The sequence below is a fragment of the Astatotilapia calliptera genome, chromosome 7 (genome assembly GCF_900246225.1).
Source record: "Astatotilapia calliptera chromosome 7, fAstCal1.2, whole genome shotgun sequence".
NCBI classification, from domain to species: Eukaryota; Metazoa; Chordata; class Actinopteri; order Cichliformes; family Cichlidae; genus Astatotilapia; species Astatotilapia calliptera.
The window spans coordinates 42,776,864-42,789,018 of NC_039308.1; the positions used below are offsets into that span (position 1 = coordinate 42,776,864).

Here is a 12,155-nt window from a genome sequence, read left to right on the forward strand (position 1 = left end):
GCAGATGATTCTGCTCACACCACGTGACAAATGAGAGGTTTTTGGACCAATTTTGTGTTCTCCATTCTTTAAGCACCGGTTTGAGCACCGTTTGAGCACCGGCACCGTTTCAAAAGTACCGATTTGGCACCGGTATCGGATAAAACCTAAACGATACCCATCCCTAGTCATAGCGCACTCGGTGCTTGCTCGGAAGTTTAGGGGTTTTTTCGCTGTAAAAAGAAGTTTTCTTCCCACGCACAACGGACACTAATGTTTTTGTCACTTTTTATGGAATCAAACTCAAAGTAAGGTCAGTACTTCCACGCTTTAAATGCTGCACGCTCATACTCTCTCCCACACTCGATATATGATCCATTGTTGATCTGCACACAGCTGTTGTCACTAACGGCGCACTCGCTTACGTCACTGTCTTGAGACATTCTCGCAAAAAAATCACGGTTTTAGTAACGCAATAACGCAGCGTTCCTACGGGAAAGTAACGGTAATCTAATTACCGTTTTTGCAATAGTAATCCCTTACTTTACTCGTTACTTGAAAAAAGTAACGCGTTACTGCCCATCTCTGGTTCTGACTGAGAGATTTCTGAAAAAATTCAAACGTACAACTCTGCTGTCACTTCCAACTTGAACGAAGACAGGAAACTAAACAGCAGTGACTTTTTTTAGGGTTGCTGAAGTTGGGCTAGCTGGTATATAATGATGTGCTACATGATCACTAGCGACACAGCTATGTTAGCATAACAAAAACACAGTGAAGCTGTAGGATGAACGCTAACTTTTTTCCACTCGATAAAAGTTAACGTGAGGGTTCCTGATGGTTTGGGACAAATGCAATCGCATGGCAGGATGCTATAAAGGGACCAAACTTCAGTCAGGAGAACAACTGAGATAATCCATCCACAAAACGAGGTTAGTCATTAATATACTGCAACAACATGGGAATAGAGCAGAATTCATTCATTAATGAATCAATGGTACGGAAGTGGAGGAAGCGCAGTTTTTGGCTTTCCTCATATTCCAAAACGTGCTTCGTCTCTTCGCTATTACTGTCACCCGGCATAAACTGCAGATGATATTGCTTGCAGCCGTTGCGATGCTTTTGACCAAAACAGGCGCAGCTTGATGACACCATCAACATGCACTATCAGGGTAGAGCGGTATAGTGAAAATCTCTACCATTGGCCAAATTCATATCGTTTCTACCGAATACCGTTTATACCGAATATCGTTTATACCGCCCACCCCATAGGGGGCGTCCCTTTTCTGTGAAGTCTAGAGGGCATGACGGCAACAGCGCAAACTATATATAAAGTGGGTTTCCAAACAAAAACCCCATTCTTCACTGAAAGAAAAGAACACGTTAAACTCTAGAGCAGCGGTCCCCAACCACCAGGCCACGGACCGGTCTGTGAGTCGTTTGGCACCGGACCACGAGAGTTGAGGCTCAGGTGGGAAATTGATGGTTTTCAGGGTTTTTATCATTAACTCTGTTTCCCTGGGTCTTTGTAGTTGTGTCTTCTTATTATTATCTTATTTTGAAAGAAATATTTACGCGTTACCATGGTGGCCAGAGAGCAGACAGGAGGATGTTACTCTTAATGTTGGCGCATTTCAGGAGGACGCTGCTAATAAAGTTACATAATTACACAGTTAATTGGCATTTATTATTACATTTATAAAATACCACAGTTTTTGTCTTGGACGTATCATTTTATTTTGTTGTATTTGTTCGCTGCACCTTAAAGGCCGGTCCGTGAAAATCTTGTGTGACATTACACCGGTCCGTGGCGCAAAAAAGGTTGGGGACCGCTGCTCTAGAGTGAAACAACAAAGGTACAATGCCTAGGCAAAGCAATGGCAGAGCACTCCTAAAAAGCTTCTGCTAATCTTTAAACAGCAAAACAAACTAGGCCCCACAAATTTACTGCCATTATCTTCACCACTAGAACAGCAGGAACATATTTCCCGACACTTGGTAGCCAAAACAAAACAAAACGTATGCTGTAATGATAGAAAGGTGCTATACAAGTACAGTTTTGCTTATCTACTTAGAGAGTATACTCCATTAGATATTACAAACTCATCGATGCTGGGTACTGGAATTTACACAAGCCTTAGAAGAAAACTGAAAATTACTGGAAGCAGCAGCAGTCATGCCAAACTATAATGTGCTGATCACTGTAGTTTGTTCAGTGAGTATGGTTTGATTGAATCGGTTTCCCTGATATAGGAATAGGGAAGGGTTTCAAAGTACCAAAAAAATTAGTTGCTGGTTTTAATTTAAATGTCTTATGAGATCCAAAAGTCCAAGAAAAAATTTATATATATATAAAATATATATAAAACAGGTCCGCGGCTCCGAACCATAGTAAAGGGACCTCTGGCTAATACGTCGGGTTCATGTCGGGCTCATAACCGAAAACTAGCTTTACTTTGTTGTCTGGGTCAACTTTGCTAGTGAGAGACAGAGAGACGTTGAAAGACTGCTCCAGCGGAACTTATTGTTTTCGGAGGAAAACACGAACACGGTGTACAGTCGAGTCTTAATAGCTTACTTACAGCTGGGCTCGTCAGGCGCTCTTCTTGGCTGCAGTGGTTATTATTATATTTACATGCTTCCAGCTCCCGTTTCTGGTCGGTGACAACTCGTACTTTTCCTTTTTCTCCCTCCCTCGCTCACAGACACATAACAAGTATGGCAGTCCATTCTCCCTGCAGCACGGACTACACTGCCCATGAGGCTACATTCTTTAGGGCTATGCCTGTAACACTAATGCGTGTTTTGTTTGGGTTTCCACCGGTGTGGAATTATCAAAAATGGAGAGGGCATAGCCTAACATATGAAACAGGAAAAGACCGGCGTGTAATCCATTTATTTCAACAAAGTAACTGTATTCTGAATACCACCTTTTTAAACGGTAACTGTAACAGAATACAGTTACTCATATTTTGTATTTTAAATACGTAACAGCGGTACATGTATTCCAATACTCCCCAACACTGTTTATAGACATGTCAGCATAGAACAATTAATGTTGGTTTAGTCAACATAGCATAGTTTTTTTTTCTGGTCTTTTTTTTGTTATTGTTGTTGATTTTCAGGTCACTTTGGAGTGATTCATTGGTGCGTCCGCTGTTTTATTTATTACTCTTTATGTCTTATCATTTCTCTTTCTGCACTCAGCAGTATGTTTGATCTGCCTTCAGTCCTGCCCTTTAACTACAAAAACACATAAACACACATACACAACCCAACCAGTCAGTCAGTCAATCAGTCAAACCACGACCACACTGAGGTTTGCCACATGGAAACACATGGTCTGTTTTCCCTGACAGTTGGTTTCAGGGAAAACAGACTAAAATTGGAGGGAGAGGGGGAGGGAGAGAGGGAGGGAGGGAGGGAGGGAGAGAGAGAGAGAGAGAGGTTTGTGCATTCTTTACCAAAGTTCTCGTGGTTGGCACTGCCCTCTAGTGGTCCAAGCAAAATATTTGTATTTATCAGCTTGTATTTATCTGTTCCCTCTTCTGCTGTTCGTAGCTAATGATATCAGGATTTTCACTTTGATCCCTCAGTGAACAGAGTTCAGACTGGTTAGAGCACTGAGCCTAGCTGAGATCCAGTGGAAAAGGAAATCAGCGAATGATTGGATAGAGTTTTCTGTCTGTCACCGCCAATCCTCAGCCTGCTTTAATCTGTGTTAATCCCAGACTTCATAGTGTCAGTCATCTGCATTGTCTCTGCACTACTAATCTCACCTCTGACCCAGAATCATACTTACAAACACAGACAGGAGCCATTTCAACAACCACAATTCACGTTACTCATCCATTGCTTACTTACCGGTAGTTAATAATTCAGTTCAATTTAATTAAATTTTATATATACAGCGCCACATCGCAACAGCAGTCACCTCAAGGCAGTAACAAATAAATCAATAAACAAATAAAGGCACATCATGATGGGCGCTAGGACAGTTTATGGCCCACCAAAGTCAATTTTAAAGGTATAACTATGGCTTCACATCTAAATTGAATTAATTCTTGATTATGCTCTTCAATTTTATATTGAAGAGCACAATTTCAGTTTTATGAAATTCAGCTTTGTAGTTTTTTGTGTAATTTTCCTAATCAGCAAACAAGCATTGAACACATTTCACCACTGAGTTGCTTCAAAAGAACAAGCTATAAAACATAATGTGATGTGATAACCTGCATTGAGGATCCGGACAATTTTAAAAGCAAAATCATAAAATGTAATATTTTCCTTTTAATTGACTCTTTCTTCTTTTTAATGTAGTCAATCATACATGATAATGTATCCAGTGTTCCCCTGTTCATCAAATTTACATAAAGGCTACTGAAATAATAAAAGTTACTATAATAGAAAATAAAGTCAAGGTAGATCTTAGTTTTGGTTAGAGTTTTGGTTCCTGTATTTGAATTTGTGTCCAAAAGTGCAGGCAAAAATGGAATATACACTGTAGAATGTGACAATCAATAATACCAAGCCAGCCACACTGTAATGAGTACATTTATTTATTTATTTATTTTATCAGGATCTGAAATGACTGAGGAAATGTAAGCTGTAAACCATCTGCAGAACTCGTGGGTTTAAAAGAGTGCATCACAGCATATTTTTAAAAAGAGAGGTTTTTATCTGTGTGTTTCAGTCTGCAGTTCAGAACCGGAGAACATCCAGGTGGCACCACACAACCTTAGCAGCCTGCTGGTGACATGGGAAAGGCCACGGGCAGTGTATGACTCCAGCATCGACAAGTACTCAGTCAACTACAGACTAGCTAGTACAGAGGATGCTGTCTCATCTGAATATCTGACTGACGGAGACCAGGATGTGGTGAGAAAGCAACCAACAGTTCATAATATAAAAAACATTTTCTCTTAAATTTTGTGATATTTGCCATCTGTCCATCCATCCATCCATCCATCCATCCATCCATCCATCCATCTTCTTCCACTGATCAGGGGCCGGGTCATGGGGGGCCAGACAAGGCAGAGAAGCCCAGACCTCCCTCTCCCCTACCACCTCCTCCAGCTTGTCCAAGGGAACACCAAGGCATTCCCAGGCCAACCGAGAGATATAATCTCTCCAGCGTGTCCTGGGTCTGCCCCGGGGCCTCCTCCCAGTGGGGCATACCTGGAACACCTCGCCCAGGATGCGCCCAAGAGGCATTCTTGTCAGATGCCCAAACCATCTCAACTGGCTCCTTTCATTGTGGAGGAGCAGTGGGTCTACTCTTAGTCCTTCCCAGATGGCTGAACTCCTCACCCTATCTCTAAGGGAAAGGCCAGCCAACCTTTGGAGGAAGCCCATTTGTGCTGCTAGTATCCGCACTACCCACAGCTTGTGACTGTGGATCAACCAGTAAATTGAGAGCTTCGTTTTTACATTCAGCTCTATCTTCACCATAACAGACCAGTACAGCGTCCGCATCACTGCAGCCGCAGCACCAATCCATCTGTTAATCTCTCACTCCCTCATCACTTGTGAACAAGACCCCGAGATTTTAGTTTAATTCACTTGGGGTAGGAAGTTGTCCCTGACCCGAAGTGGGCAATTCACCCTTTTCCGGCTGAGGGCCATGGCCTCAGATTTGGAGGTGCTGATTCTCATTTCCACTGCTTCACACTCTACTGCAAGCTGTTCCAGTGCGAGCTGGAGGCCATCATACATTAAGGCTAACAGAACCGCATCATCTGCAAAAAGCAGAGATGAGATTCTGAGACCACCCAAGTGAAAGCCTCCCTCCACTTGGCTACTTCTAGAAATTCTCTCCATAAAAAAGGGCCTGTTGCAATGGGTCAGACATCCCATACTCCTGAAGCACCTCCCACAGAACACTCTGAAGGACATGGTTGAATGCCTTCTCCAAGTCCACAAAATATATGTAGACTGGTTGGGCAAACTCCCATGCACCCTCAAGTATCGTTGAGAGGGTAAAGAGCTGGTCCAGTGTTCCACGACCAGGACGAAAGCCGCATTGTTCCTCCTGTATCCGAGGTTCAACTAAAGGACGAACTCGCCAGCACCATGGCATAGACTTTCCCAAGGAGGCTGAGGGTGTGATCCCCTATAGTTGGAGCACACCCTTCTTAAGTATCTGTCGCATGACAGTTTGCCAGAATTTCTTCCTTTTCCATGGCCTCTCCAAACTCCTCTCACACTGGGTTTTTGCTTTAGTCACTGCCTGAGTCGCGTTCTGCTTGGCCTGTCAGTACCTATCAGCTGCCTCTGACGTCCCGAAAGCTAACCAAGCCCAATAGGACTCCTCCTTTAGCCTGGTGGCTCCCTTCACTTCTGGTGTCCCAACATTTGGTTCGGCGGTTACTACCACGACAGGCAGCAACCACCTTACAGCTGCAGCTCAGTGCAGCGGCTTCAGCAGTGGAGGTGCTGAACATGGTCCATTCAGACTCGATGTCCCCAATCTCCCTTGGAACGCTGTTGAAGCTCTGCCTGAGGTGTGAGTTGAAGATCTTGCAGACTGGACCTCTGCCAGGCGTTCCCAGCTCACCCTCATTATACATTTTGGTGTGTCAGGTCTGTCCAGCATCCTCCCCCCCACCACCTGATCCAACTCACCACCAGGTGGTGATCAGCTCAGCCCCTCTCTTCACCCAAAATATTTCCACAAGTCTGGTGATACGATTACAAAATCGTTTACAAAAATGTTTGTTACAACTGTGGTTTGCACAGGCGTCCAGTAACAAAACACTGCTCAGGTTCAGATCCGGGAGCCCATTCCTTCCAGTCACGCCCCCTCCAGGTCTCACTGTCATTTCTTACATGAGCGTTGAAGTCTCCCAGTAGGACAACAGTCCCCATGTGGAGCACTCTCAAGCACCCAGGGACTCCAAGAAGGCTGGGTACTTTGAAGTAAACTGCGCATAAGCGGAGACGACAGTCAGGACCTGTCCTCTGACCTGAAGGTGCAGGGTGCAAGCCCTCTTGTCCAGAAACCCCAACGTATAGGCAACAAGCCGAGGGGATACTAGAATACCCACCCCAGTCTGCTGCCTCTCAGCAAGGGCAACTCTAGACTGAGATAGAGTCTAGGCCCTCACCAGGACCCCAAGCCATGCATTGAGGTGAGCCCGACTATATCTAGCAGGTACCTCTCAACCTCATGCACTAACCCAGACACCAGAGAGGTGACATTCCATGTCCCAATCACTAGTTTTGGTAGTCAGGGTTTGGTCCGACAGGGCCTCTGCTCCTGGCCGCCACCCAAAGCACATTGTACCCGACACCTATGGCACCTTCTGTGGGTAGTGGGCCTGCAGGAGGCCATGTCCCTTTTTCGAACTGTGCCTGGCTGTGCCCCATGGATGCCATTGGGCACCCTCCCCGGGCCTGGCTCCAGTGAGGGGCCCTGGAAGGGTGAACTGTTCCCTTGGACTTATTCGATTCAATTCAGTTTTATTTATATAGCGCCAAATCACAACAACAGTCGCCTCAAGGCGCTTTATATTGTACAGTAGATCCTACAATAATACATACAGAGAAAAACCCAACAATCATATGACCCCCTATGAGCAAGCACTTTGGCGACAGTGGGAAGGAAAAACTCCCTTTTAACAGGAAGAAACCTCCGGCAGAACCAGGCTCAGGGAGGGGCGGGCATCTGCTACGACCGGTGACTTATACTCATGGGGGTCTTTTGAATTCCTCATTGTTTGGTCCCTTACCCAGGACCAATTTGCCATGGGAGACACTACCAAGGGGGACAACATAGCCCCTGGAATCCCTGGAACACACAAACCCCCTCCACCACGTTAAGGTAGCAATTCACAGAGGGGTGATATTTTCGCCAATTATATTAACCATTGACCTCTGTAAAGCCTGAATAAGCAGCTGTTGCACAAATGATAATCACCGAACCTCTAAGAACTGTGCACTGCTTACTACTACTAAAAACTGTCTTCTCAAAAAGGTGTTCACTAGGCTGCTCAATGTTTTTGGTGTGGCTTTAATGGTAAATAATTCTTAGCCATATTGTTATTTCATAGTCTAGGGAGTATGTTGAAGTCCACCTGTAGGCCAACCCAAAAGTGTCGCCCTGGATTTTATGTTAGACAATAAACTTTGTGTTGAAATAAAAGTTTTATGACACTTCCACAATATGTGCAAGATACTTGCCAAAAGTAAAATGTCTTTTTTGCCAAATGATGAATGTCTGCAACAACTTCTGTGGTGTTTAATCGCAAGGTAGCAAATTAAATAAGTCTCGGACACAGAAAATTTTCAGCATTAATATCATTAGGTGATGAGGTAAGGATGCTTACTTACACTCATTAGACACTTTGTTAGGTGCACCCGTTGAACTGCTAGATAATGCAAATATCTAGTCAACCAAATCACATTGCAAAAAATGAACATTTTCTCAAAACAGAAAATATCCAGAGAATGGCATGTGTTTGGGTGAAAATGCTGTTAATGCCAGAGGTCAGAGGAGAATGGCTAGAATGCTTTGAGCTGATAGGATGGCAACAGTAATTTAGATATCTACTGGTTATAACCAAGGTATGCTTAAGAGTACAGCACGTTGAACTGTGAAGAAGATGTGTTACAGCAGCAACAGAAGAAGGCAACAATAGTTGCTGCTGTCAGCTAAGAACAGGAACCTGAGGCTATAACTTGTAGGGGATCACCAAAGTAGGACAGCAACAGCCTGGAAGAATGATGTTTGGTCTAATAAATGTAGATTTCTGCTGCAAAATTTGGATGGCAAAAATCCCAATTTGGTAACAACATGAAAGCTCTTGATACCTGCCATGTATAAAGAGCCAACAAATCTGTGGCAGCTGCATGATGCTGTCATGTCAATATGGATCAAAATATCTAAGAAATATGTATAGGAATTTGTCTACAACAGCGGTCCCCAACCCCTGGGCCACGCACCGGTACCGGACCATGAGTCGTTTGGTACCGGGCACGAGCCTAGTTTTAGGATAGCTGTAACATTCACTTGTACACTGTACTTTGACCATGGTTTAACTCCTTGTGAGTGAAATAAAGACATGCAAATGACTGTAGAGAATGGAAGTAGGTAATCTTGGCACTGATGTGATATTCTTTCACCAGGGTGCGATACTTGATGACCTCTTGGCCAACACCAGTTATATGATCCAGGTTGTGGCGGTGTGCTCCAATGGTCTGTACGGACGTTCAAGCAACCCATTGATGGTTGTCATGCCCATTGACAACCCTGGTAAGAGCAAGCGTGCCCATCACCAGGCATAACCACAAAATCTATTAATTGTGAAATAGTAAGGCTAGTGCAAATTGTGACTTTGTGACAAACCTGCAAGATAGCCAAACCTGTATATTATAAAATTAATTTGTATTGAACCTTTACAAAGTGCAAAATAATTGGTTAACACTTAGTAATGTTATTGGTCACATTACTGTTACTAAGTCATCATTTAACCATATTTTAAATATATTCCAGTCACTTTTACATATTATTAATAATTAATAATTTAAATTTAATCTAATAACGTGTATGCATTTTTTATTTCATTCAACATTTTTATTTACTATGGCATTTTATTGTTTTTTTTTTATTTTCATCATTTTCTTTTGCTATTCTCTCTTTACATTTTTCTGTTGTTTTATGGTCATAAATGGAATAAACTGCATTAGAAGATAAAAGCTTATAAATTACCACACACTAACAAGGTCACTTTTGTAACGGAAACATCTGGTTTTGGTTGAGGCTAGAGAATTTCTTTTTTCCGTCTAAAAGGGTTTTGTTTAACCTTACTTAACACAAAGACCTGAAGCTGAGGAAAAACTGCTTCAGCCCTTCAAACTAACTAAATTGTTACTGAAATATGATCATTAGGGTGCAATTAATTAACTTTTTTGGTTTCTTACACATTTTCTTTGTAAACAATTTATCCCAAATATCTGTCCTCCCCTAAATCCTGAATAAATATTTCTTGTGTTTTTCCTCATCTCCTTTTCACCCTACCCATTTTACCTTCCCTATGGTTGTACACATGTAACTGACTACATTTGATTTAACACACAAAAACATGTTTCATCTTTTCTGTGTTTTTAACTGTTTCTTTAGATTCTTAAAATATACTCTTCCTGTATTTAGAGTTAAACAATATACTTGGTTTAAAGAGTCATTTTTAGTGTTGCAAAGCTGCCATCTTTGTTTTGCTGTCATCCACATTCACATGGCATCTGTTCTGCTTCCCAAACCTTTTGTTTTTGCAGCCTTTTGTTTAGTGAGGACTGGATTGGCAGTTATAGTGACTTTGTATTTCAGCTGAACTTAATAATAAATAAACCGATATGTGTTCTTACAATCAAAAAGATGAAGTATCCTATTATCCTGTATCTTATTGTAATATTCTTCAATATTCATTAGATTTACATAAGTGAATTTTTCCTAACTTGGGTTTTGGATACATGCTAACATTCTGGCAGTCATAGCTGCCTAGAAATAGTTCTGTCACAAAAAAACATAGAAATCGACATCTTAAAAACACCTTATTATGTTAGTATTAGATTACTACTATTAGATTACTACTTATATTTAAGTAGCATTACCTTATTTTCAGGTATAAAGAAGACTCTCTGAAATTAGGAAATGGAGCGATTCTGATGTGACAGCTACTTATATTTAAGTAGCATTACCTTATTTTCAATTATATTGTAGGGTCTCTACCTTGTAAAGTGCCTTGAGGCAACTGTTGCTGTGATTTGGCACTATATGAATAAAACTGAATTGATTATGGCATTTACAAGACTGTGAGGAATAACTAACAAGGCAACGTTTTACTCACCTTTAAAATTAGTCACTTTTAAAATTGAAAAAATATTTCAGACCGAGTAAAGTGTATAGCATAACTTTATTACTGGACTGGTTGCGCAGGTCCTATCATGCTACCACACTGGAATTCACTGAGCTCCTGAGAGCAAACCATACATGATTATAGTAGGAATTTTATGATCACCAAATGAAGTACGTTCAAAATACAATTCCTATACAGAAATTTGCAAAAGTGTTATTTATGATCTATAATGATGATATGTGTTCTAGGAAAAAATACTGATATGTATTTCATTTGTAAATGCCATGGTGCTAATGTTGATAAAGTTAACACACATATCATTTCCCTGAGTCTTCTCCATCAAGCCTGTTTCTTTAAACTTGTAAAACCTCACTTCATGCTTCTCAAACAAGTCTGATCTGGTCCTTGTGGTGTGTCATTTAGCTTCAAACAGGTAAGAGCCACTAGCCCACCATTTACACACCTGCCCCCTTAAATCCCCACTGTGTGCTGTCTCTAAGTTCAGTCAGCTTGTGCAGCATTAGCAGATAACTCTCCTTATGAGTTTGTTTTATTCCTCTTAGGGAACAGGTGGATCCAGTCTGAAAACAAAAGTTTGAGACAATCGGAGTTAAAGAAGTAACTTGAAAGCTTTTTGTTCAGATTCCTTTCTGTAACTTGTCTAGTTTTATAAGAATGAAACAGGAAAAACTACAAGTTGCAAATGCTTCATGTGTTTGTGTCTTTTGGGGATAATTCCTGCATGCAGGTACCCGATATGTTGTCACCATTTGTTTTTTTCATAAATTGTCATTTTATCACATGTAGTTGTCTGAATAATCCTCCTCTTTTTCATTTTCTCCATATGGTTTTTTGTATTGTCCTTTTTTCTATCCCGAGTGACACATTCCCATTCTGATTATTGGTCCTAGAATAACGAAACTAAATGAAAGGATTAATTGTCCAGGAGCTTACCTGTTCTTGTCTGAGATGTTTTCGTCTGTGTTTCCAATTTGTTATGACCTTTGTTACCTATTTCTGCTTTTTCAGCATTTTCTTTCTTTGAACATTGTTTTTAATTCTGGAAATTAAAAATAACATGAATATAAGTTGAAGGAAACTTAAAGCCATCCTGAAGAAAATTTAAGCTAGAGTTATTTTGAAATTAAGTGATTTATTCTAGTTCTTGTTTGCATTGTATATAACTAATGTTGCATTCTGTTCCCTTTCTAGAAAATGCACTGGATCCAGCTTCTTATGAATATAGTAATGAGGTAAAAACAAAAATCCTATTTTCCCCATCTCATTGTTTAATTGTAGAATTACTGTTACTTGTCAAAGTCT

At 41.3% G+C, this 12,155-nt stretch overlaps 1 protein-coding gene across 6 annotated transcripts in view; it reads left to right on the forward strand.

The window, feature by feature from the left end:
• Positions 1-12,155, forward strand: part of LOC113026289 (receptor-type tyrosine-protein phosphatase zeta-like) — a 93,020-nt gene that overhangs the window by 44,645 nt on the left and 36,220 nt on the right. For all 6 annotated transcript variants that reach the window (XM_026174884.1, XM_026174887.1, XM_026174882.1 and 3 more), the window contains exons 9-11: positions 4,673-4,857; positions 9,106-9,232; positions 12,045-12,085. In XM_026174884.1, the coding sequence (XP_026030669.1) occupies positions 4,673-4,857; positions 9,106-9,232; positions 12,045-12,085 (353 nt within the window). The remainder of the gene's footprint in view (positions 1-4,672; positions 4,858-9,105; positions 9,233-12,044; positions 12,086-12,155) is intronic.